This window comes from Lepidochelys kempii, chromosome 8, assembly GCF_965140285.1.
Source record: "Lepidochelys kempii isolate rLepKem1 chromosome 8, rLepKem1.hap1, whole genome shotgun sequence".
Classification (NCBI taxonomy): domain Eukaryota; kingdom Metazoa; phylum Chordata; order Testudines; family Cheloniidae; genus Lepidochelys; species Lepidochelys kempii.
Window position 1 is genome coordinate 641,882 of NC_136387.1, and position 24,393 is coordinate 666,274.

A 24,393-nucleotide genomic window follows, 5' to 3' on the forward strand; every position below is an offset into this window, starting at 1 on the left:
CCAAACAGAGTTGAGAGGGTGCTGCCAGGACGAGGCCAGAGAGATTGACCCTGCCAGCCCAGCAGCACCTGTGCCCAGCAGAACTGAGTAGATCAACTCACGGAAGCCAGTTTGGTTCCTCTCCACCCGTCAAATAACCTGCAGGTGGGAGAGGCAAGTGGTGCTGCACCAGGACTGCTCGTGGGGGCTTGTGTCTGACCTTAAAGAGCAGCATGTCACTGCCAGGCCATTAGAGACAAACCAGAGCCCCACACTGCAGCAGCAACATGGACAATGGAGCAGGCAGCTGCTGTAGGTGGGGCCCAGCATGGGCAGCTAGGGGCCAGGCCATGTGGAGCCCTGTCTGCATCATCCTCAGAAACTGGGCCTATGGTCCGTCCCCACGCTGGGAGCACTGCTCCCCTTCCCAGACTCTCCTGCCTTTTGCTCAACCTCCCTGGTCAGCAGCAATTGGAGCTTTGGCTGCAGCAACCTCCTGGAGTGCAGAGCAAATACCAGCTTCACTGCTGCCATATACTGTCAGCCAGGAGGCCTGTAACTCACCCATGTGAGCATCCAAGGACAGCTGCTGGGGTCACCCCCATGGAGGGAGAGAAAGAAGCAGCCACAGGAGCCAGAAGTACCAAATTCAGATTTATTCCAGGAGAGGCTGAGGAGAGCCTTGCCAGGCCTGGACCTTCATATCCAGAGCACCCAGCTTCCCGCCCCACCCCATGGTGCTAGCCAGCCCTTGCCCACCCCTCAGCACCAACCCACAGCCTACCTCCTGGTGAAAGAAGGCTCTGCGAGGCAAGCTTCATACCCAGACGTCGGCTGGGCAGGGGGCGAGGATAGGCCTGAGTGATGGTGCATGCTCTCTGGCAGGAGCTGCTTTCCTTCTCCCCTTCTCTACGGCAGGATACCTACCCAGCTCTTCTCCATCTCTGAAGCAGCACGAGAAGCCCCAGCACAGAGGCCACAGCCCTGGGTGGCATGCAAAGCCCCTGCACCTGTCCCCCATGGCATGAGCCCTATAATCACTCCTTTTCTCCTGCTGCAGATACTCCAGCAGAGCCAGGTGCCAGGGCAGCTCTAGCCCTGGCAGGAAGTGTTCCCAGCATCCGTGTTTCACATTTTCCAGGCCTCAAGCCCAAGGCCAGGCTACCTGCAAGGGCACCCAGCACAGGCACAGCAGGGCAGGTTCACTCTGCCTGCAGCTCTCAGGCTGGACTGCCCACTGGCCCCAGCACTGTGTGAAGGACATGGAGCAAGACTGGCAGGCATGCAGCTTGGACAGCGTAAGGAGACAAAGTTGGGCATTTCCCTAGCAGGGCCAGAGCCCTCACTGGGGTAGGAAGCAGCAGGGGATGGGGGAGGAGGAACAGGAAATCCCACTTGATGCTGGGCTTCTGTTTGCTGGACAGTAAGAATCATGGTGCAAACTCGCCCTGCTGTTGGAGCACATGCCCCTGCTGCAGAGGCAGAAGTAACACTTGCTCTTGAGACTCCCACAGGGATGGCCCTGCAGTGGTCACAGATTCATCAGTCTGAGATGGAGAAGCCCCCTTGGCTAACCCAGTCAGTCCATGGTGCAGCCTGGGTACCATCCCAAGAGTTCTTGCCCCTTCCCAGTCCAGGCTGCTGGCTTCCTATTCAGATTTTTGAAGACTCGACTCTCTCGATCCAGGGTGAGTCGGTGTCGGGGTCAGCATCTCTGGGCTCAGCCCGCAGGTACCGCAGCTCCCTTTCCAAAGCCTGGCTGCGCTGGTACATCTCCATGTAGCTTGCCTGGATCTCCCTCTGGTAGCGCAGCACTTTCTCCTTCTCCTCCTGCCAGGTTTTCCGCTCCAGCTCAAAGTTCACAGCCTGCAGCTGGGCCTGGCGCCGCTCACGCAGCAGCTCTGCCCACAGCCACTCCACCTGCCTCTCTGGGGGCTCCCCACTCTCACTGTGAAGACCCCAACACTTGGAGTCGTCAGTTTCACAGCCAGAGAAGTCCTGGCAGACTGGCATGGGAGCATCCCCCAAAGGGAGGGAGGAGCTGGGCTCTGGTGGGGCCTGGAAGGAGTCCCCTAGCTGGGCCAGCTGCGAGTCCTTGGCTTGCACCTCTGCCCGGGCCTCCCGCAGCTGGGTCTTCAAGCTGAAGATCTCACTGAGTTTCTGAGCCATCTCCTCCTGGGAGTCTCGAAGCTGCTGCTTGAGCAGTGAGATCTCAGCTGCCTTCTGACAAACCTGCAGGAGATGCAGAGAAAGCGTGGGGAGGGACAGAGCAAGAAATGAGATGCACAGGAAAAGTTGGGGTGGGGTTTAGAGTTGTTGGGTGCATCTGGATAGGAAACCCCCATTCAATCCCAACTCTGCCAGGCAGGGGCATAGAGCATTAAACCTGCCATGTGGCAGCCATTACCAGACAGCACTCTCAGGATTTCCACAGGCAGGAAATGGAGGCTTTGCAGGGGTGTGAAGAATGAGAAGGGATGGGGCGGGGCGTCGCTAGGCTTTTGGCTCTAGAGCCGGGTCCATAGCTGCATTAAGCCACGGATGACAGTGGCTCAACCTCTCTCTGCTTCATCCTGAGAGAAAGTTCCCCCACAAAAACCCCGGAGAACGGTACAGTTGGAGCCTGTGCCCAGGGCTGAGGCTGCAGGTTGGGACTGAGGGGCGCTGGGACAGCTGCTGGGGCAGAAGGATGGAGGAGAGCTGCAGAGCTCTCCTTTACTCACCTCCCACCTGGTCTCTTCTAGTTTGGGGCTGACACGTTCACACTGCTGCTGCCACTGCCTCAGCTCCTCACACTGGCCCTGGTGCAGGCTCAGCTCCTCCTGCAGCCGCTTCTTCTCCTGCTGCGCTTTGTAGAGCTGCAGCTGCAATGCCCGCTGGCTGCGCTGGGCCTGCTGGGTCACCTGCTGCAGCTTGGCGACATACATCTGCTTCAGCTCATCCAGCGCATCCACCCACAGATGCTGTTTGTCCTCAAAAACCTGCTGGCACAAAGAGAAGTCTGTGCCCAGCTCCTGGGACAAAGTGCCAGGCAGCCCAGCCCCCTCCAGCAGCTCAAGGTCTAGGGTGAAGGATCCCATCACTCCTTACAGCCCCAGGGCCGCAAAGGGAGCAGCCTGGCCCCATGACACTGGAATGGGAAGCAGCAGCTCTAAGAGTCACCCCCCAGCAACACACAATCCATCTCCAAGCAGGATTCAGCCAGGACGGCACTGGACCATTCTCACACTAGTACGTGCTTCTGAAATGTAGTCCGGGGACCAAATGTCTCCGTTTTCTCAGAGAGCAGATACAGGCTAGGCAGCTGCTCCTATTGGCCACCCCAGCCTCCTCCCACCACCACCTTGGTGCAAGGCGGAAAAGGTTCCTCGTGCATGGAGATTTCCCAGTCCAATCGCTCTGGAGCAAGCCGGATGCTCTGGCACTGGGAGCAGCAGAGCCCAGGCTCCCCATTGCCCAACAGGTCACTGGATTCTGGAGGTGAACGTGCCCTTCCCCAGCCCTGCTCGCACCGGACACAACACGCTGGCACACTACTGCCAGCACAGTGCTCCAGGGAATCAAGGACCACGCACAGACCCCAGCACAGTGAGCTCCACACAACGGCACAGGGGCAATGCATGAGACACTAGCCTCCCTGTTTGGGGGGGCAGAGGGGGCACAGGGATGGGGTGAGAAGCGGGCCCAGGGCCCTGCACCCTCAGGCCAGCCCCACTGCACTCACCTGTGTGAAGGGGTCTTCAGTCTCACTAAGGCTCCTCTTCAACTGCCACAGCTCCCCACTCTTCTCGTGCAGCCGGTCCTCTAGCTGCTTCACCACGTCCTCCAGGGAGTAGGTGAACTCGTAGGGGGGTGGGGGCTCCCCAGAGCTTTGCAGCCGGCTTAGCGTGGCCATGCTCTTGCAGGACAGAGGCGCTTTCTCCACTGCCAGGGGGTCTCTGGGGCCCCAGGAGGCCCTGTCAAGGGAGCCCCCAATGTGGTTGATGTGGCCCATGGAGGCGCTGAACTGGCCCTGGGCAGGTTTGAAGTGGGGAGGGTAGACGGGGAAGCTCTGGATGGAGTTGTGGTTGGAATTGGAGGCCTCGTCTAAGCTGATGGTGTGCAGCAGGTGGGTGTGCAGGGGGCCATGCTGGGAGGAGGGACCGGTGCTGGTGCTGCTCTGGGACAGGAGGGTGTGCAGGCTCCCGTTGCTCTTTGACAGCTTCTGCCCTTTGGATGAGGCCAGGCCCTGCATGGACACCAGGCCTTTCCCAGCCACTGCCTTGAAGGCCGATGGCCTGATCCGACACTGAAAGACAAGGGAGCCAAGGATCAACCTGGTCTCAGCAGAGCCGCTCAGCAGGGAGAAGAGCTGGGGAACCCCAGTCTGTGTCCCCAGCTGCAGGATGGCTCAGCGCTGCCCCACCCCTTTGCCCTGGACACAGATATGAGGCTTATGTACAAGGACCTCCCAGCTTCTATCTGTCACAGCAGATACATGGGCCCAGCACCACCTGGCCTGCCAAGAGCTAGGGGGCTGTCCGCAAGGGCCCCCTCCTCCCATGCTCTGCGCCAGCCAGCTCCCATTTGGTGGCTGCTCTCCACTCTGGAGGCAGCTGCATTTCAGGGGCGGTTGGTGCGATGCACTTGTGGAAAACATCCCTACAACTAGTCATGTGGATCCCTAGCCACATTGCCTGCCCCAGCCCAGCACCCAGGGGCCTCACCTTGTCAAAGCGGCCCCGCTCCGGCAGCGAGCTCTTGGAGAAGTCTGCCCCTCGGTGGTGCTCACGGGAGTAGCGGTCAGGGGACTGGTTCTCACGGTCGCTCTCGTAGTCCCGAGACGCTCCCGGCGCCTGGTGCTTCCTCTCGGCCCGGGGCTCCTTCCTGGCACCGTGCAGGTAGCTGAAGAGCTCCCGCTGGCTCGGGCCCTTCCGGAGCAGGCCGTCCGGCTGCCGGAACCCCCGCGAGCCCCCCAGCACCGCCCTCAGCTCCACAGGCGTCAAGTCCTGTTTCTCCACCAGGCTGCCCACGCTGCCCATGCCGCAGCCGCAGCTCCCAGGCACAGAGGCTAGGGAAGAGTCAAGGAAGCAGTTGCCAGGGTCACAGGTCACATGAGGGACCTGTGCTGTTGCCATGGAGAATTAGACCAGCACGTGGGACCAGCACTGCCAAAGGAGGGAACAGACAATCAGCAAAGGGGTGTGAGTGGCTGGGGCCACCCTATGTCCACCAGCCCCACCCTGAGGGGGAGAGCCGTGCTCCCTCCCCCCCATCCCCATGGATGCCCAGCCAGCCAGAGGGGAGGCAGAGCGGCCACATCTCCCTGTGTCATGCAGCGCCCACTACTGCTCCCCCCTGACAAGTCCCTGATCACCCCAGCATTTACAGCAGGGCCCCAAAGAATCATCCAGGGTCCCCATGCAGGGAGGGGAGTCAGTCTCCATGTGACCATAATCCTAGCCCCACCCCGCCCCCTGCTTACAAGCAGCCTCTGGCGGAAGTGGGTCTGTACCGAGCCAGCTGCTCCCTTCAGGCCTATAAACCGAGGACGCAGGTGCCTTCTTTCAACTTCTGGAGCTGGGAACCCCAACAGGAGCCAGCCGGACACCAGCATGTTCCCCAGAGATAAAGCCACTCTACCACTCACCTGCTCCCCGCAGGCAGCCAGAGCTGAGCCCCGGGGAGCAGCACACCGGGAGGATCCAGCTGGAAGTCGATCTGCCCTGCCACCCAGCCAAGGCTGAACTGCTCACTCCTATCTGACGTGGTGGTTCCCACACCCAGCTCCTCCTCCCGCCTGGGGGGCTGGGGAGGGAAACCAAAACAAGCACATGCCACCCAGCCAGGCAGGCAAGCTCCAGAGCTCCTGTCACCTGCCTGGGCTCTGTCCCCAGGCTGATTCCTGGACAATTGGTCCACACGGGGCTGTGGCTGCCCTCTCCGAGCTCAGACGGGACCCTGGGCCAGCAGCATGACCTTTCATGCGCGCACGCACCCAGCAGCCAATGGTGCTTCCAGGAGCCTTTGCAGACCCAGGCCACAGCACTGAGTTGGGGTGGGGCTCCTCAGACCAGCTCAGGGGAGAGCAGTCAAGAGGGGTGCGGGGGATCCAGCCCAGCTGAGCAGACAACACCCCTCCATGGCTGTTCTGAGGCCTGGGACCAGCAAACTGGGGTCTCAGTAGCACAAAATCCAGCATCCAGCTTAGCTCCCTGTTGGCAGCTACAGCAGAGGGGCCAAGGGCTGGCTGGGCTACAGAGGCTGCTACCCCCTGGCTCCCAAGGAGCAGGGCAGTGTTCCTCTCTGAGCTGTGCCTGCTGTGGGCATGACTGGCTCCCCCAGGGTTGTCAGGCCAGCACCTCACCTCCCCATTAGTGCAGCAGCTTTCCCTTCAGCGGAAGGACCAGAACCCAGCTCAGGAGCTGGGGCTGGGGGAAAGAAGCCCAGCACCTTTCACCCTTGAAGTGTGAGTGCAAGGTACCAGGGGAATCCCCCACAGGGGAAACATGGCCCTTTGCTGGAGGCTGGGCCACTGATCATGCTGAGTGCTTTCCTAACGACAGCACAATGCCAAAGCCCACAGGTGGCAGATGCAAGTGCCCCCAGGGCAGCAGGGCACTGCTGCGGCTAGGATGGAAAGTCTGGCAGGGGAGAAGCTCCGCACATGAGCCAGAAACTCTTTTTCCATTCAGTCCTGATCCTGCCCCCACTGCACTTAATGGACAAACTCTTGCCAAGTCCCATGGGCTCAGAACAGGGTTCCTATCCCACCTCGACCTTCTGGGCCTGACCAGCTGCACCAAGAGGAGCAAGGCAAATGGCAGCCCAGGCCTCCATGTACCCAAGGCCCCATGGCCTGCACTCCCTGCGATCGTCCCCATGCCCCCGCACTCCATCCTCTCGAGGATGGACACAGGGGCTAGGCGTCCAGCTCCTCCGGACAGTCCTGCCCCAGCGCCGAGGAGGGGAAGGGCTAAGATACTCCATTTCAGGCAGCGAACAAAAGCAGATACTGTGGCATGGGGGCTGTGGGGCATAGGCCAGATGGCACGAGCAGGGGAGGCAGGAACAGGAAGGACGGGAGGCAGGAAGTGGCTGTTTCCTGAGCAGGTTCTGGGCTGCACACTCTGGGCCCTGCTGGGCCTGGGAGGAAGCCCAGGAGGAAACAGACAATGCTGCTAGCAACTGACAAGCCCCTCACCCTTCCCCTGAGGCGCAGCAGGCAGGAACAGCCCTTACCTCCCCAGTGCTACCCAGCCCAGGGCAGTGGTCAGGCCTCCCCCTCAGTGCATAGGGCTACCGACCCCAGCATCACCCCCAACTTGGTCCACTCCCCAGGCTGGCTCCACCCCCGAGGGAGCAGCTGCCTGTTCCCCTCTCAGTGCCCTGCCCTTCAACCCTGGGCAGCAGCGGGTGCAGCGAGACCAGCCAGTTCTAGGGCTTGCTGCCGCACCAGAAGGGACCACAGGTAACCCAGCCCAACCTAAGAACCGGCATGATGCCCACAGGTGCCCAGCTGGGAGAGCTCCTCGCTCTGGGCAGCATTTCCACCTGCCCAGACTGCAGAACTCAGCCCACTGCCCCCGAAGGCCATTGCCCACTCACTGCAGGCTCATGCTTTGCCTTGGGCACCCAAATCAGCAGTGGCATCTCCACTGGCAAAGGCAGTCTCCAGGGGCTTGCCTCCAACACCCTCCCCTTGCCAAAGACTGCAGAGCCAGCGGGGGCACAGTTCACTAGAGGCCCCATTTTACAGACGGGGAAAGTGGGGCAAAGCAGTTAAATGACTTGCCCAGCAAAGACCAACCAGCCTTGGAATAACGTCATGACAGCCAAAAATGAACAGGCTAAGCTGGGAGCGAAGGCTCCCACGGGAACAGCACAGCTGCAGGCTGCCCATGTAGCAGAACTGCCTGGGCCGGGAAAGCACAGACTGTGCCATGAGTCTCACCCCCGGGTTCTCCAACACTCAGCCCTGGATACCCGAGCATCCGGGGGCGGGGATCTTCCCTTCAGAGCCCCAGTGAGAGCAGGACACCCAAGTGTGGGGGCGAGGAGATGAAGCTGTCCAAGGCCCACAGCTGGGAACCTGTTACAAGTCTCTGCACCACTGAAGCTTGGGAGACAAGAGGAGGGATCTCAGCCTGCTCCAAGCCCAGCACTGCCAGGGCCCGACAGATCCCTGCTGGGGGCCCTGGGTCAGGAGCTGCAGCTCAGGTGTAACGCCCCAGCTCTCTGCACCAGGCACTGTGTAAACAAACAACTCCCCTTTAATCACTGCCACGCACAAACCTGTCTGACAGCTCCTGCCCTGCAAGGTCATCTCCCTCCTAGGGAACCCAGGATCTGCTCCCACGAGCCGCCCCTTTCAACCTGGGGAGGAGAGACCCACGCTCCTCAGGGGAGCTGGGCCACCCTGGATGCCGCTGGGAGCTCAGAGGGGTCTGCAAGGGTTCTCGCTCCTCAGAGACTGGGCAGGGCTCCCTGCACCTCAAGCACCAGATTCTCCAGCAGCAGACCCCACATCCTGAGAAAGCTGCTGAGACCAGACCCCACAGCCAATTCCCCCTATGAACCACACAAGCACCCCAAGAAGAGGTAGACTGCCTCTGTGGGCGAGGAATGGTCTGCGGAGCAGCTCAGCTTGCAGGAGCTCCTGGGCCCGATCTCCTCCCTGTACCCGAGATGCCACTGAGACCTGTGCCCAGTGGGCATCTCCCTATGAGGGCACTGCTCTGGGAGACCAAGGCAAGTGGTACCCAGGTGCCAGCCCACTGCCTCCTCCCCTTCCCCTTCTTAGAAGGGGCTTTTTGGCTGCCTGAGGGGCACATGGCAGGGGCAGACACCATGCAGTTCCAGGCCTCTCAGCCCACTGGCCCCTTGCTCCCTCCTGCAGCAGCCTCTCTGGGTGAGCCATGTCAGTGGGGTGGCCCACCCCAGAACAACCCTGTACACACCTTTATGGAGGGGATGGGCCCTGAGCTGACCAGCCGGGACACAGCTGCCCTCCTTGGGCCCTAGGGTAACCCCACACACTTTCACACAGGAATAACACACTTCAGACTGAACACAGGGCACAAAGTTTTTACAGGGAGGGGAATTAGCCATTGATGCAACTTGCAGGGTTAATTCTCCAGTCATTGGAGGCTCTAAATCAAAACTGAGTGTCTTTTTGTAAAAGCCCAACTCTAGCTCAGCCAGCTCTGGGCTGGCCGGTACGGAGCTACCCTCCGGGGGACTCAGCTGAGCCCCGAACCCCAGAGGGGAGGCAGAGGTCAGGCTCTGTCCCTCACACACCCCACCTTGTGATGCCTTAGGACAGAAAGCTGTAACCACAGCACCTGGGGCTGTGAGGAGCCCCCGGCTCCATGGGGCAGCCGGCCCAGAGGCAGCCCCCTTTTGCCAGGGGATGGACCAGCACTGCATCCCGTTCCTTCATGGCTTCGCTCAATCCTGCAGCACAGAGAACCTCTGAGCCGGCTTTGTCCAGCCAGCTTCTTGTGATTTTGGCTACGGATTCAATGATCCCAAGTGGTCAGGTGCCATTTGACATCACCCCCAACGTCACTCTGGGGCAGTGGGGTCAGCACCTACTGCGAAGGGAGAACATCCCGTACGGTCCTGAAGCACCTGGCTGTTCCTGGCAGGTGAGCTGCACTGGTCCTGCTTAGCACTTCAGAGATCACAGGCTCAGGAGGCCTGGCTAACTCCCAGTCCCCGCTGCAGACACAGACGGGGAGCTGCCTGAAGGTATCCATGACACACGGACCTGAGGAACAGTCTCACCTGCTCCTGGGAACAGGGAATGCTCAGTGAGTGACTCCCCAGCCCCTTCCTTGGGTGGCAGCGGGTTAGCGAGGTTTATCCATTGCACAAAGCACTGCACAGCCATCAGAGCCCTGCCCTGGCAGCCACAAAGCAAGGATATCCACTCCCTCCAGGTGCCAACGGGACACACCCCAGCCCCTCTGGAGTCCACAGAGTCTTGCCAGGACCTGGGCCTGTATCCCGATTGGTCTGGAAGTTCCTTTCAAATCAGCGTCTGGGACCTGCCGGGCTCCAATCCCACTGGGCTGGAAGGGCCCTTCCGGACTGGGCAGGTCCGTGCAGCGGGTGCACACGCATTCCGCAAAGCAAGCCTGGGGAAGGGCTCGTGCACGTGCAATGCAGCAGAGCTTGCAGGCTTGATTCAATGGGAGCTTGGCCACAACTTCATCAGGAGCAGGCAGGGCCCTGGTACCCTGCCCTAGCTTTGGAGAGGCAGGCATCAGCAGAGCCTGTCTCTTCAGTAACAAAAGGGACAGGCACCGGGACTGCAGGAGAGACCCTGGGTGGAACTAAACCAGACACCTCCCCAGGGTCATGGCCACAGCACAACTCATGGAGGGGCATTGAAGCTGGGGCTGCATTCCAAGGGAAGGGGCACATCCACCCACCAGTGCTGTGCTTGAGGGGCAGGGACAAACAGGGACCAGCCATGTGATGACACAAGCTGCCCTGGAGCAGCATGGGAGTGGGGTGGGAACCATTGAGGCAGGGTGAGAGAGCAGCCCCATCCCACGGCCACACAGCTGGAACACTTCAGCCCAGTGGCATCTGCAGAGGGAACATTCGAGCTGGGAAGATGCTGCCGAGGCCAGTACAACATAGCCTGGGACTTCGAGCTGGCCAGCACAGAGCCCAGGCCAGGGCCCAATCAGTGGCTGTACCCACAGGGGTAGGCTCTGCAACCCACGCTTAAGATGAAGTTTTTAAAAGTAGATTCAGCTTTCAGGCCTTAGGGGACTAGACTGACACCCCGTCCCGCAGCTCTTCACGCAGGCCACCAAGCCTGCGGTCTGGGCTGCACTCATGCCAGCAACCTGGAAGGAAATGGCCCAATCCCCCGAGTCCTGCAGACCCCAGTGAGCTGGGCTTTGTTGGCTCCTGAAGACTGGCTTTGCCAGGCTTCCTCCCCATGCCCTGGAACCACAATGAACAGCAAGAATCCAGCAGCCCCAGGGAGTCTGTCCCAGGCATGGTGGCTGGGGGTTATTCTCCAAAACCTGACAGGAATCTTAGCACTGGCTGGAAACACTAGACCAGTGGTTCTCAAACTGCGAGTTGCAACCCAGTTTTAATGGGGTTGCCAGGGCTGGCTTAGACTTACTTGGGCCTGGGACAGAAGCCAAATCCCGAGCCCCACCACCCAGGGCCATAGCCCAAGAGCTTCAGCACTGGGTGGCAAGACTCAGATTACAGGCCCCCTGCCTTTGGCTTCCCAGCAGCAGCAGCGGGATTCAGGCAGGCTCAGGCTTCAGTCCCCCCTCCTGGGTCATGTAGTAATTTTTGTTGTCAAAAGGGGGTCTCAGTGCAATGAAGTTTGAGAACTCCCTGCTCTAGACAGTCGCTGCTCCATCCCCCTGCCCTGGGCAAGCTCCCTGGGAGCCACGAGCTATTTACCAGCCCCAGGTGCCGGGCGGCGACAGGATGCTCAGCACGGGGCCGCCCATTCCTTCTGACTCCAACTGGAAGGACTAGGAACCGGCAACATCATCAACCCCAAAGGAAGATGGGCACTTCCATGGGCAGCCACAAGATGCCTGTGGCAAGCAGAGGCAGTAGCTCCAGACCAGGAAAATGGCAGGCGTCTCCTGGTTTCTTCAGCCAGACCTTGTGGGTTGTGAAATCCCCAGGGCAGGTGAACAGCACCACTTGGGACCCCCACCTAAGCACCCCAGCTACTATCCCACACGGAGTCCCAGAGCACAGCACAGCCTAGGAACTGTTCAAGCACCGGACAAGGCATTCAGCCACCCATACCCATCCCACACGGCCCAGGGATGACTCCTGCCACTACCCTGCTTGCCAAAGCCTTGCTGTCAGACTCCATATGCAACAGAGACGCACTAGCAGGTTCTGTAACCTGAGTCCCACAGACACACCACTTCTCAACGGTGACGGGGAGACAACACCTGCGTTCCCCATCAGCCTGATCACCCTAGCTCTAAAATGACCAGCAGCGCTCAGAACGAGGGACATATCTGCGGGGACAGGTGGGGGATCTTCAAGCGTAAAATCCCAGTAAAACCCAACACATGCTGTATAAGCCAAGAGTCCAAGTCAGCAAACCCTCACTGCCCAACACCATAAACCCTGAGCATCCCGCGTAAGGCGCCTGGTGTGAAGACCCCATGCAAAGAGGCAGGAAGGGCTGGTGTTCTTCCCTGGTTCCCCCGCACCACAGAACAGCCGCAGGAGGCCTGGGGATTTCTGTGAAGCAATCCAGGCTGAAATATGGACACATTCTTGCTGAAGGGGGTCACCTTTAGCTCCAGACCCACACTCCTGTCTGAACACTGTTCATGTCCTATTGCCGCAAGTAACAGCTCAGAACACAAGGACTGGAGCAGGAGGAGACATTCCTGTTGTGTTGTCTCTGTGTGTTTGACAGCACCTGGTACAGTCTGTTCCCCTGTCTCCCCTGGGCAGTTGTTGTTTTTCCCCCATTTGCAGGGTCTTTCACATGGCCGCAGAGGAAAGAACCTGTTTTGAAAATCTAAGTCTTAAACTCGGCAATCACAGAGCTGCGGCCCCAGAGACCCTGAGCTGAAGAGGGCAGCACCGGGCCCGCGTGGGGGCCGCCGCAGCCCGGGGCTCTGGGCATGCGGAGGAACCCGGAGCCAGGCGGGGCCCGGGGGCCGCAGGTCCGGAATTCTGACTCAGAGCTCAAGCCCGGAGCAGCCTTTTAACGGGGGTGGGTCCCTCCAGCCGGAGCAGACAGGCTGGGTAGGAGCAGGGCGGCTGCCGAGCAGGAGCGCCCTCCTGTCCGGTGTCCCGGCACCAGCCATAGTGACGGAGAAACGCCGTTTCTCGGCTCCCCGTCCTGGGGCAGCCCAGCTCCCCGGCTGCAGGCCGGAGCACAGCGCTTCCCCCGGGATTCCCGCAGGCTGCGGGGACCAGATTTCCCGCTCGGGAGCCCAGCAACGCGTGGCCGAACCAGAGCGGCCCGGAGACCCCCAGCGCCGGGGTAAGCGAGGCAGAGACCCCTGCCTTCGAGCCGCCCCGCCCTGCCTGCCCCGGCCGGCCGGCCGGGCTCCCCCCGCCGCCCGGCAGCTGTTCCAGCCCCGCGCCGGCTCCTCTCCCGGGCCGACCCAACTGCTCAGCCTCCCACCCTGCTCGGCCTCGGCCCCGGCCCCGGCCTGGCCGGCCCGGAGCTGGCGGGGCAGGGGGGTTCAGCGCACCCCGAACAAAGCCAGTTTCCTGCCGGGCCGGGCGCCGCGGACCGGGCCCGAGGCTCGGCGGGACACGTGCCCGGCGGCCGCCCCGGGACTCACCATGCTCGCGGCGCGGGCTCGGCGCTGCGGCTGCAGCTCAGCCGGGGCAGAGGCAAAACCCGGCCTGGACGCGCCTCCCGCCCGCAGCCGCATCGCGGCCGCTCTGGGAACCCAACCCCGGGCTGCAAAGCCCGGCCTGGATCGCAGCCCGGGGGCGGGGCCCTGCGCTGCCCGCCCCGCCCCGCGGGGCCGCTGCCCGCCGCGGTTTGCAAGGGGGCCGGCACGTGCGAGGGGGGCTGGGCCGGCAGCTGGACCCCTCCGCAGGGAAGTAGCCGCTGGCTCCTACAGCCGCGTAGCCCCGCGGGCAGGAGCAGATTAAGCAATTGCTTAGAGCCCCAGCAGCTCAGGGGGCCCCTATTCGCTTTTTATTGGGGGGGGGGGGGAAATCCTGTTGAGTGCCCCTCCCCGTTAGCACCGCCTCTGCCCGCAGGTACCTCCGGGCAGGCACATGGAGGCTCCGATCCGCAGAGCCCTGCGCAGCCCCTACTGCCCAACCTTGCAATGTATGCCAGTTAACTTTTAACTACCTCAGCCACTGGAAAGCCTCGCCTAACCCGTCCTTGCCAGGGTCTGCAGCGAGCTGCCTGCCCCAGAGCACCCACTCCCTCTTTCCAGCCGCTCCCGCACACCCAAGGCAGCTAGGAATACGCTAACGCTGGGCAGCACCGCTCTGCTACCTAGCCGATTGCTGCTGGGGGTCTCGACTGGGAGCAGAGGCAGCCCACCGGATACTGTCCGCATCCACATGTGCTCCACGCTATGAGCCCCTGCCCTGTCTGTCAGGGACTCAGGAGCAAAACAAGTATTCAGTCTTAGTGCCCCTTTGGCCTCTCTGCCAGCCCCGTGCTCACACCCTGCACCAGAACGCTGGGCTCTGCCATGGGGGGGCCTCTGGAAGGGTGGTGTGATTCCAGCTGGCTGACGGGGCCTGTTTTGATTATTGCCCTTTACAGCTGTCTAGGTCCCCATTTCACAAACAGCACCAGGACTCAAGACAACCTAAAGACTAGGGCTCCAGCTGGACCAGGCTAGGGAGTCCCGGAACAGGTCACCCAGAACCCCCCATTACAAACGTCTGATCCATCCCTCCATGCCACTACTATTCCCAGAAAGATAGTATGTACAGGGGGTTCTGTTCCCAACTCTGCTTCACCGTGGTGGTGCAAATGTCATCCCCTCCCTGTGCCTCAGTTTCCCCCTTTGCACAAAGGAGATAACAACCCTTCCCTCCAGGGGAGGGGGCGGTGATTACGAAGCTTTACGAATAGACATCCCCGATGTGCTTGGAGCCCTTGGCTGGCAGGAGGGAGAGATGGGTAGAGGGCAAGTACTATTACTAGAGGAATTAGACAGATCTGCTCCCTTGCCCTCCGGGCACTGGAATTTCGGCCATGATCAAGCCCTGTCCCCACAGAAGGTTGCAAGGGTACAGGCAGAGCTAGGCAGGGACACACGTACTGTAGGCTGCTTCAAGCCATGCCTCCAACTGTTTACAGGGGCAGCATCACCACATCCACTCGTGGGCAGTGTGTGTCCTTGCACATCTGTGTCCTTTATTACAGCCATAGCAGCAGGGCGCCTGTGTCCCTAAGGGTCAGTTTGTTCCAAGGTGAAATGATGCTTGGCCTCACAGCCCACTCCCTACAGGAGAAAATCTGCAGCTTAAAAGGGGAAGGGAGCTCACAAGCAGGAAACTATGATCTGTTTCAGTAATCAGCAGGTGCCCTGTCCCACAGTTAGGACACCCAAGGAGCATACAGCACTGTGGGGAGAGCCTGGCTCGCCTTGCTGCAACAGGAGCCACCTGCATGTGTGCTTGGCCCTGGTGGAGCATGGTGACGGGCCCTGGCTCTCCGCAGAAGGTGTACGTGAGGAGTTCAGTGCTGCCAAACTTGTTCGCTGCACAGCCCTGGGGCTTGGCACTGGACATGTATCATTGGGATTTGTATTGTGAAACCCATTGAAGTTGATGACAGGAAACAGAACTGGCCAGGGATGAAACACCTGATTGTATGAAGCATCCAGAATTTCCAGCCATGCACAGTTCAGAGCCTGGAAGCACACCTAGCATTCCTGTTCACGCATTACCGAGCTGCAGTGATATGGTCTCAGTGGTAATGGAACTGCAGGGGCTCCCTCCTTTGCCCCATTTATAAAGACCATGTTGTCAGCACCAGACTAAGTGGCACCTCTCTCACTTCTCCATGGAAGTCTTGATTGCTGAGAACACGTGGGCGAGATCAATGACAGCCCTTTAATCAGCAGCAGTAATTTTAGAATGTGGCCTTGCCTGAGAGGAGGCTGCATGCAGAGCCCTGATCGTGCTGGACGGGGGTGGGGTAGGAGCAGAGCAGCATAAGGGTTTTTGCTAAACATTCCTCAGCATGCAGCCAGCATGGCTCTGGGCTCACTGGGTTTCACCCGCTCAAAGCGGAGGGCAGCTGAGGTGTTTCAAAGGGAATCCCAGGGAGCCTCTACTGCTTCCACTGTCAGTTACACAGAGCACAGCACAGAGATGAGCTCTCTCCTTGCGGCACCTGCCTGCTTTAGTCATGAGACATGATACAATCAATACCTCTGAATCAGACCTACTCCCTCCCAGCCCATGCTTGGTTTTGCTACTTTGTGTCCCCTCCCCAGCTGTCACCATTCAGGGAGTCAGGATTCTGGGGCATGATGATGGTTGCAGCAGAGACAAGGATGCAAGCACCAGCCGAGCTCATTCCGAAACAGGGACCCAAGCAAAGCACCAGCACCTTCACCTTCTAACTCAGTAATTACATGCACTACGCAACACATGCATGCCTCCAGGCAGAGACCACGGCTACTGGTTCTGAGAAGCTCACCATTTTGAAGCCAAGAGCCTGATTTACTGGGGCCTGACTTGGTTTTTAAATGGTTGGGGTTGCTAATGCTGAATTAGGCACCAGGGAGGGGCACATCAACATTGCCCTGCAGCAAGGGGCAAAATGAAGGCCTGAGCTCCCCTGAGGAATACTGCAGTCCCATAGGCTCTGAACTGCCCTGCCACCAAGGTCCACAGCATCCCCTCTTCCACAGTGCAGGAAGCATCTGGGGCTGCAAGAGCCAGAGGAGGGAGGGATGGATCTGGGGTGGAAGGAGGTCTGGCCAAAGTGTGCTTGCATCCTGCTGATTCTGCAGCCCTGAAATAGCCTGTAAGCCTCTTAACACACACTCACTTGCAACCGTGTGAATATACAATTTGCCTCAGCAACTCCCCATCTCTTTTAAAATCTCAGTAAAATGCGTCTTCACTCCTCCCCCCCCATCTTGGCTCTCTCTGTGACTACAGTTTTCTGGGGTGAATGCCATAACATGTTGAGAGACCCAGTTTGCACAAGACCCTTTACACAATTTAAACCTGCACTAGGTAGTGCTCACAGACACACGCACTCCCACACCCCCGTGCTGATTACACCTTGCGCAGACATCTGAGTAGCACAGCAGTTTGTCTGGAAAGCAGGGCAGTCTGTCCAATGCATCTTCTGGCACAAAGGCCACCTCTTCCCCTCCCTGCCTTCATCAGTGGGTTATCTATTTCAATTGTGATCCCTTGGGACATGGATCTGCCTCCTTATATGACATGCAGCCCCAGTTTGGGGTGTTGTAGGATCAATAATAGTAAAGTCTCAGAGTAGGTTAAATTCCCCTGGCAGCACAGTCTAGAGCTCCGTGTGCGCACACAGAACGGGCATTAGTCATTCGCTCACTTGGTATCCCTCAGCTTCCCAGGCCAGGATGGATGGGTATGTACTGGAGAAAGTGGGAATGCCGTCAGCCCCACTGCCTCAGCCTGGGCAGGTTTTGGGGGCCCAGGCAGAAAGAGCTAGTCGTACTTGGGACCCTGCTGCTACAGGTCCTTTAGGTCTCCCCTCTTGGAGGTTACTGAAGACGGTCTGGCTGGGACAGCGTAAGAGTGGCTGAGGTGGAGCAGTGAGATGGCTTTCACTACGACCTTGTAGTCCATGCTGAGGAGCGAAACTGGGTGCCACTTCCTTAGCTCAGAGTTTCCCCTTCTTCGGCAGCAGGGTGAGCACAGCTTGCCTGCGCGACAGGGAGGCACCCTGCTCCCTAAGGACTCAGCCCAGGTGGTGGCAGGGCCAGGCTGAGGGCGGACCAGAATATGCGGTAGAACTCTGCGGTCAGCCCATCTCCCAGCTGCCAGGACTTGACCTGGCTGGTCCCTGAAGCTCTTACAGCAGATTTCATTGGCACCTCAGCTCCCCCTGGGGGAAACCTGAGCTAGTGCAATAGCCAGTGATTTGCTAAGGAATGCTGCAAACTTACCCCGGCCCTACTGCAGCCAAGTGGGAGTTTTCCCCAGGCAATGGGGAGCTGCATGGGCCTGTCTCCCTGCCCCTGGCTCAGTCCATCCCTTCCTTCTTCTGTCCAGGGCTGGGCTGAGGCATAAGAGCCCTTAATGCTAGGGTTCAATCAGCAGAGGATTCTGCCTGCACCCCATGGAACGAGCCTCCCAAATACCCTGGGAGAACCTGAGACTTGGAGTGGCTAAGTCATTATGCAAGGTAGCCTGTTTCCTCTTGTTTTTTCCTACCCCCCCCCCCCAGATGTTCTGGTTTAACTTGGATTTTAACTTGAAGAGTGGTCAGTTTGGATGAGCTATTACCAGCAGGAGAGTGAGTTTGTGTGTGTATGGGGGTGGGGGGATGTGAGAAAACCTGGATTTGTGCAGGAAATGGCCCAACTTGATTGTCATGCACATTGTGTAAAGAGTTGTCACTTTGGATGGGCTATCACCAGCAGGAGAGTGAATTTGTGGGGGGGGGGGTGGAGGGTGAGAAAACCTGGATTTGTGCTGGAAATGGCCCACCTGATGATCACTTTAGATAAGCTATTACCAGCAGGACAGTGGGGTGGGAGGAGGTATTGGTTCATATTCTCTGTGTATATATAAAGTCTGCTGCAGTTTCCACGATATGCATCTGATGAAGTGAGCTGTAGCTCACGAAAGCTTATGCTCAAATAAATTGGTTAGTCTCTAAGGTGCCACAAGTCCTCCTTTTCTTTTTGCGAATACAGACTAACACGGCTGTTACTCTGAAACCTGTTTCAATACAGAACACCTCTAACTGCACCCCCTAAGTTGTCACCTACCACCCCACATGGGGTATCAAATAACTACAACCCATCCTCAATGGGGACCCCATCCCAAAAGAAACCTTTCCCAAACCCCCTTTTCTGTCCTTCAAACAACTTCCCAAGCTCATCACCAGAAGCAAGCTGCCTACAGACCAGCACACCCCACAACAGCACCAAACCCTTCCAGGCAACAGATGCGAAACCTGCAGACAAGTCTCTAATGCTGCAATGAGCAGCCCCCCCACAACACAGCACTCAAGATCCATGGGTCCTACACATGCCTATCACATGCCTGCACCTCAGCCAGTGCCCTGCATGTCCCAGTAGCAAGTATGAGGGTGCGACTAGAGGGCCGCTGCGCTGCTGTGTCCCTCACACAGGGAAATGATAAATGACAAACGCCCTCCTGAGGCTGCAGCCGGGTGGGAGCAGGAGTCTGTGCCCGGGGGGGCGGGCGGCTGTTCCCACCGCGCCCCGGTGCCAGGCCGGTCCCTGCGGCCCAGGTCTCGGACATCGCCCCCGGTCCCGGTCCCGCCCCCGCCGGCTCTGCCCCCCCGCCCCGGGCCCCGCCCCGCCGGCTCTGCCCCCCCCGCCCCGGGCCCCGCCCCGCCGGCTCTGCCCCCCCCGCCCCGCCCCGCCGGCTCCGCCCCCCCGCCCCGGGCCCCGCCCCCGCCGGCTCTGCCCCCCACGCCCCGGGCCCCGCCCCGCCCCGCCCCGCCGGCTCTGCCCCCCCCCGCCCCGGGCCCCGCCCCGCCCCGCCCCGCCCCGCCGGCTCTGCCCCCCCCCGTCCCGGGCCCCGCCCCGCCCCGCCGGCTCCGCCCCCCCGCCCCGGGCCCCGCCGGCTCTGCCCCCCCCCCGCCCCGGGCCCCGCCCCGCCCTCGTCAGCGAGGGGGTGGGCCAAGCTGCCTCGGACGGGTGGCGGGGGGGGCTAGTCAGCGAGGCCCTCGGGCCCCCCCTCCCGGGCCCCGCCCCTCACCAGCTCTCTCCGCCATTCGCCGGCTCTGCCCCGCCCCCCTTGGCAGGCCTCGCGCAGGCTCAAGAGGTCCGTGGGCGGGGCCAATGGCCCGATTTGGCCCCGCCTCCTGGAAGACTCCGGCCCCAGGATCTTCCGGCCTGTGTAGGCCCCGCCTCCCGCGGCTCTGTGACGTTGGCAGGGGGCGTGTCGGTGCCACGTGGGCGGGCTGGGGAGCCCCCATGGAGGCGGAGCACGGAGCCCAGAGCCCCCGCCCGGGGTAAAGAGCCCCCGCCCCGCCCCTCCAGGGCAGCTTGGCCCGCCCCCTCGCTGACTAGCCCCCCCCTCCAGGGCAGCTTGGCCCCCCCCCGCTGACTAGCCCCCCCTCCAGGGCAGCTTGGCCCCCCCCCTCGCTGACTAGCCCCCCCTCCAGGGCAGCTTGGCCCGCCCCCTCGCTGACTAGCCCCCCCCCGCCCCTCCAGGGCAGCTTGCCCCCCCCTCGCTGACTAGCCCCCCCCCTCCAGGGCAGCTTGGCCCGCCCCCTCGCTGACTAGCCCCCCCCCAGGGCAGCTTGGCCCGCCCCCTCGCTGACTAGCCCCCCCCCAGGACAGCTTGGCCCGCCCCCTCGCTGACTAGCCCCCCCCCGCCACTCCTCCAGGGCAGCTTGGCCCCCCCCTCGCTGACTAGCCCCACTCTCCCTCCCATCCCTCACCAGGGTCTTGCCCTCCGCCATCTCCTGACACCAGTCTCCGGTTTGTCTGCATTCGGGGTATGGGCAGGGGCTGGGGGGCACTCCCCCCGTGACCCTGCTGGCTCATGCAGATTCTCCGCCCGTGGTGGGCGAGGGGTCACTGGGGACTGACATGGGCTCGTGTCCTGCAGCGTGGCCGAGGCGGAGGAGTGGCATCCAACTCACCTCCGCCTGGCCGTCCTGAGCGCCCGGTCGCTGCGGGCCAAGAGGGGTGCTGGCTCCAGCAGCCCCTACGTGGTCATCCAGCTGCAAAAGCAGAAATACATGACGTCAGTGGTACCCCACAGCCTGACCCCTGAGTGGAGGGAGGAGTGCACACTCCAGCTGCCCAGCTGGCTGGATGACACGAAAGAGCACAGTCTCGTCCTCACTGCCATGCACCACTCTCTCCATCACCCCGACCAATTCCTGGGCTGGCTCTGCCTTCCCCTGGCACAGCTGTTCTGCGACAAGGCAAGGAGGAAGAATGAGTGAGTGTCGCAGGGCCCCCCGTCCATGGGGCTGAGACCTGGGGCCAGGGAATGGAGGTGTCCCGGGGAACCATGCACCTCCTGCCCTTCTGTGGTTGACCTATGAGCCAGACACATTACCAGGACTCAGTCACCTCTTCCTCCTGCACTTTCTCCTGGGGTCTGTGTGGGGTGCAGCAGGGCTTCTCATGACTCCTGGTGCCCCAGAGCACAGAGCTACTCTACGGGGAGCTTTACCGTGTGGGGTTGGGCTCTCTGGTGCCAACATACAGAGGAATGGGGGCTCTGGAATCTCCTCTCTGGCAGGGTCCAAGGACTGATCAAGAGGAAGCCGAAGCCTGCCATAAATGCGCCTGGCCAGGTGTGCGGTGGGTGTGGGCCTTTCCGACTAGCTGGTAAAAGCCCCCTAGAAAGCACTGTCTTAGCTCGGGTGCAGAAAGCCTGTGACTGGGGAAAGGAGAAGGGCTGGAGGGAAAGAAGAGGGCAGAAGAAAGTGGCTCAGGGAGCTAGAGACCAGAACCAGGGGTGGGTGAGAGCAGAGCTGCTGCACCACACACGATGGGCTTTCCCAGCCCTAGTTCTGAAACGGGAGGATCCCATGCTGGCCCAGAAGTAAATAGGCCTCCAGGCAGGGGACTTGGAAGGCACAAATTCCTCTGCACACGACTGGGGAGCCTGTGTGGCCAGGGCCAGGGGGCTTTTCCCCAGGGCAGTGAGGTGTAGCCACAAGATATAACTTTTAAGAGCAGGACTCAGCACAATATTTAGCTTCCTTTGCCCGCAGCCCCAGTCCTTAGTGGGCTGAGCTCTGTGAGTTCAGGACAAATAGAGCGGTGAAGGCTCAAGCAGTTTCCTCCATGGTTCATGGCGTTGTCTGGCGCAGATGGTTCAGGCTGCAATCCAGACGTGGCAGACCTGACAAGGTGCGAGGGCAGCTGCAGCTCGACCTCCAGTTCATGCAGATCCTGTCTCCTGGCAGCGAGCCAGTATTGAGCACCCAAGGACCACAGTCCCTCTTCACTAAGTTCTGCAGCAGCATGAAAGCATGAAGGGCAGAAGAAACAAGGTTTATCATGAGGCCCAATCACGTTCCTTGTCTTCGGTACGTGGCATCTCTCTGGCCAGCCAGGAGTTTCACTCCCCTCATCTTGGGCCTCTGAGCATGGCTGTTGTTAGCACCACGTTGCTTACCCGGAGGTAGCAGGTGGGCTCCTTGGGGAGTTAAACAGCTCACCTCAGTGTCGGGGGCAGAATCTCAGCCTGGGGGACAGGAGCAATAGGCATTTTATCCTGGAACGTGTCTCTGGAGACTTTGACCTATGGAGTCTGGCAAGTGGCTGTGGAGAAGAACAGAACTCCCTGCCTCCCTCTCAACTGCGGGCACATCTCCTTGCAATCCTGGAGGCTACCGAGCTTCCAAGGGTGACCCTGGCTGCCCCATGAGCTTCTCAGAGAAAGCAATTTAGCAGCACGATTTGAAGTGGGCACTGAAATTATGGAGCCAGGAGGTGAGAGGGGTCTGGGGGATAGTGCCCAGCCTGCCAGGATTGCACACAGCCATTGGACAAGGGCATGGTGGCCATAGAAGCTTAGGATCATGTGGCCCCAGGGACACAGCAGTGCTAAGAGTATTCCTCAAGGAACAGGCATAGGGAGACAAAGCTCACGGCATCTGACTCTGCTGTGCTGACCCGGTTTGTTCCCTCTGGGCAGACCAATGATGAGGACTCCTCTTCCTCCTCCAGCATACCCATTGAACCGGATCTATCAGCACTGATGGCCGGGGCAGCACTGTGGGCCTCACACATGCAACTGGAGGTGAGTAGCTCCGCGGCCGCAGGGAGCAGACAAGGGCTCAGTCTGTTCCCAGTGGATGTGGTCTCTCACCCTCACTGTCGGCTCAATAGGCCCTGAGAAAGGGATTTGGCTATGTCCAGAGCCAGACAACTATGTGAATGGAGAGACCCAATGGCTGTCTGATCTGGCAATGGGGAGACCCCCAAAGAACCTCCCTTTCCCAGATGTAGCAGCTGTAGGAGCAGCCCTCAGGATGGGCCTTTAGCACCGCCAGGCAGGGCCTTCTCATTAGAACCAGCCTTGATCCCTCAGCTCCTTGGGGGATCCCAGGATGCGCCGATGAAAGCCCTGCAGACCTCTGTCCTCCCAACACATGTAGCACAGCCAGCACCGGGAGCTTCCCCTCTGCCAAACAACTTGCCCCCCCACCAAGTCAGAGGGGTTCAGCCCCAGGAACAAGGGGGCCAGTGGACCCCTGCCCTCTGGGAACAGCCCCAAGACAGTTAATTCTGCACAGACCCCAAAACCAACAGCAGAGGGTCAGAATTTGGGTCACTGCCCGATTTTTTCACAGGCAAGTGCCTCTCTGGCATGTCACCAGCCCCCTCGGAGCTCAGAGATTAAATTTGGCCTTGGGAACCGCATAGCTGATGGGACCCTCTAGGGCAGACTCCTGCCCCCATGCTGCCTGTGCTCCCTGCCTTCTGCCCTGAGTGCTTTGGGAGAGCCTGACACGGCTGGCCGAGTGAGCTGGCCGAGGGGATCAGGCAGCTCTGGACTTGGCTCCACAGATGACTTGCTCCTGGGATCCTCAGACCTCAGGGGAAAGTCATAGTAAGTCCCCTCTGTATTATGGTACTGCCTAGAGGCTCATGCTGAGCACCGTACACCCCGAGCACAGCTAGGGCAGGTTCGCACCTGTACAGGGATCTGTCCATGCGATGGGTTCCTACCCTTTCTGTCACACCTCCATGGCTGCATTCATGGACTACTGGGCTGCTTTTCCTTCACTCATTTCCAACCCTTTGTTCCTTGTCTCAGCTCCAGGCACCCACGTAACTAATCCCTCTTCTCCCAAGGGGTTCACCCCCTTGTGAGGTGTGTAGATTTATCCTGCATCCCTCCCCCATTGCTATGCCAAGATGGGCATCCAGCTCTGGGAATTGGTCTCTCCAGCACCCCCTTCTTGGCGCTGCCTCTAGTCATAGGTGTCTTTGGTAACGTGGTACCCAGATACCTCAATGATGGGCACAGTATAATGACACAGAGGGAAAGGAGCACAGCATTCCAGGTACAGTCCCAGCCCTATTACAGGCTTTCCCTCCCCCCCATCCAGTGCTTCTGCACGTGCAGCTCCAAAACACAGTGACCAGCTCGAGTCTCTTTCCCCTCTCTCCTCCCAGACACACGCCCAATGTAACTCCTGTGTTCTCTCCTCTCCAGCAGCTCCTGCTCTGATGGCTCCCTCCCCGTGCACTAAGCTGCAGTTAAGGACCTACCTCTCCAAAGAGAGGGCCTACCAGGCCCCCTCTGCCGCAGCTAAGCACCCAGCTTCCTCCCACAGCCAGCCTGACCAGTGGGTCGCCCTGCAGCAGCACCCTAAGAAATCCCAGCTGCTGGAGGAGGGGAACACAGAGCCATTGGGCAACTCCCCCAAGACACCTCAGGCCACTTGCCCACCCCTACGTGGGACACAGGAGGATGGCAGCTCCCCACAGAGGTCACAAACCCTACACGCCTTCACAATGAGCCTTTCCCACCCTACACAGCTGCGCCCAGAGGTGCCAGCTACAGTTGCTCAGAGGCTGCCACGTCTGCTTGAGATGCTTTGGCTTGAGACTCAAGCCCTGACCCGAGTGCTGTGGCTTCCCTCCGTTCCCACTCCTGGGAGCTTTACAAATTCATACTATTTGGAGCAGGAAGTGCTGGCAAGACTGGTGATTCCACAGTGCATGAGATACCCCCACCCAAAGCTCTACCAATCAGTCACCCCAGCCCTCAGCACTGATGGCATGGACCCAGGCA

At 60.1% G+C, this 24,393-nt stretch overlaps 1 protein-coding gene across 3 annotated transcripts; it reads right to left on the reverse strand.

The window, feature by feature from the left end:
• Nucleotides 1-557: 557 nt before the first annotated feature.
• On the reverse strand, nucleotides 558-19,613 carry N4BP3 (NEDD4 binding protein 3). 3 transcript variants are annotated; one of them, XM_073355025.2, is made up of 5 exons: nucleotides 19,375-19,613; nucleotides 4,686-5,126; nucleotides 3,704-4,267; nucleotides 2,703-2,960; nucleotides 558-2,211 (listed from the first exon to the last, which is right to left on the reverse strand). In XM_073355025.2, the coding sequence occupies exons 2-5, from the start codon at nucleotides 5,094-5,096 to the stop codon at nucleotides 1,633-1,635; spliced, it is 1,812 nt and encodes a 603-aa protein (XP_073211126.1). In that variant the 5' UTR covers nucleotides 5,097-5,126; nucleotides 19,375-19,613; the 3' UTR covers nucleotides 558-1,632. The 3 variants fall into 3 exon arrangements, with proteins under 3 accessions (XP_073211126.1, XP_073211125.1, XP_073211123.1); XM_073355024.2 differs by lacking the exon at nucleotides 19,375-19,613 and adding an exon at nucleotides 13,278-13,397; XM_073355022.2 differs by lacking the exon at nucleotides 19,375-19,613 and adding an exon at nucleotides 5,609-12,831.
• Nucleotides 19,614-24,393: the final 4,780 nt, after the last annotated feature.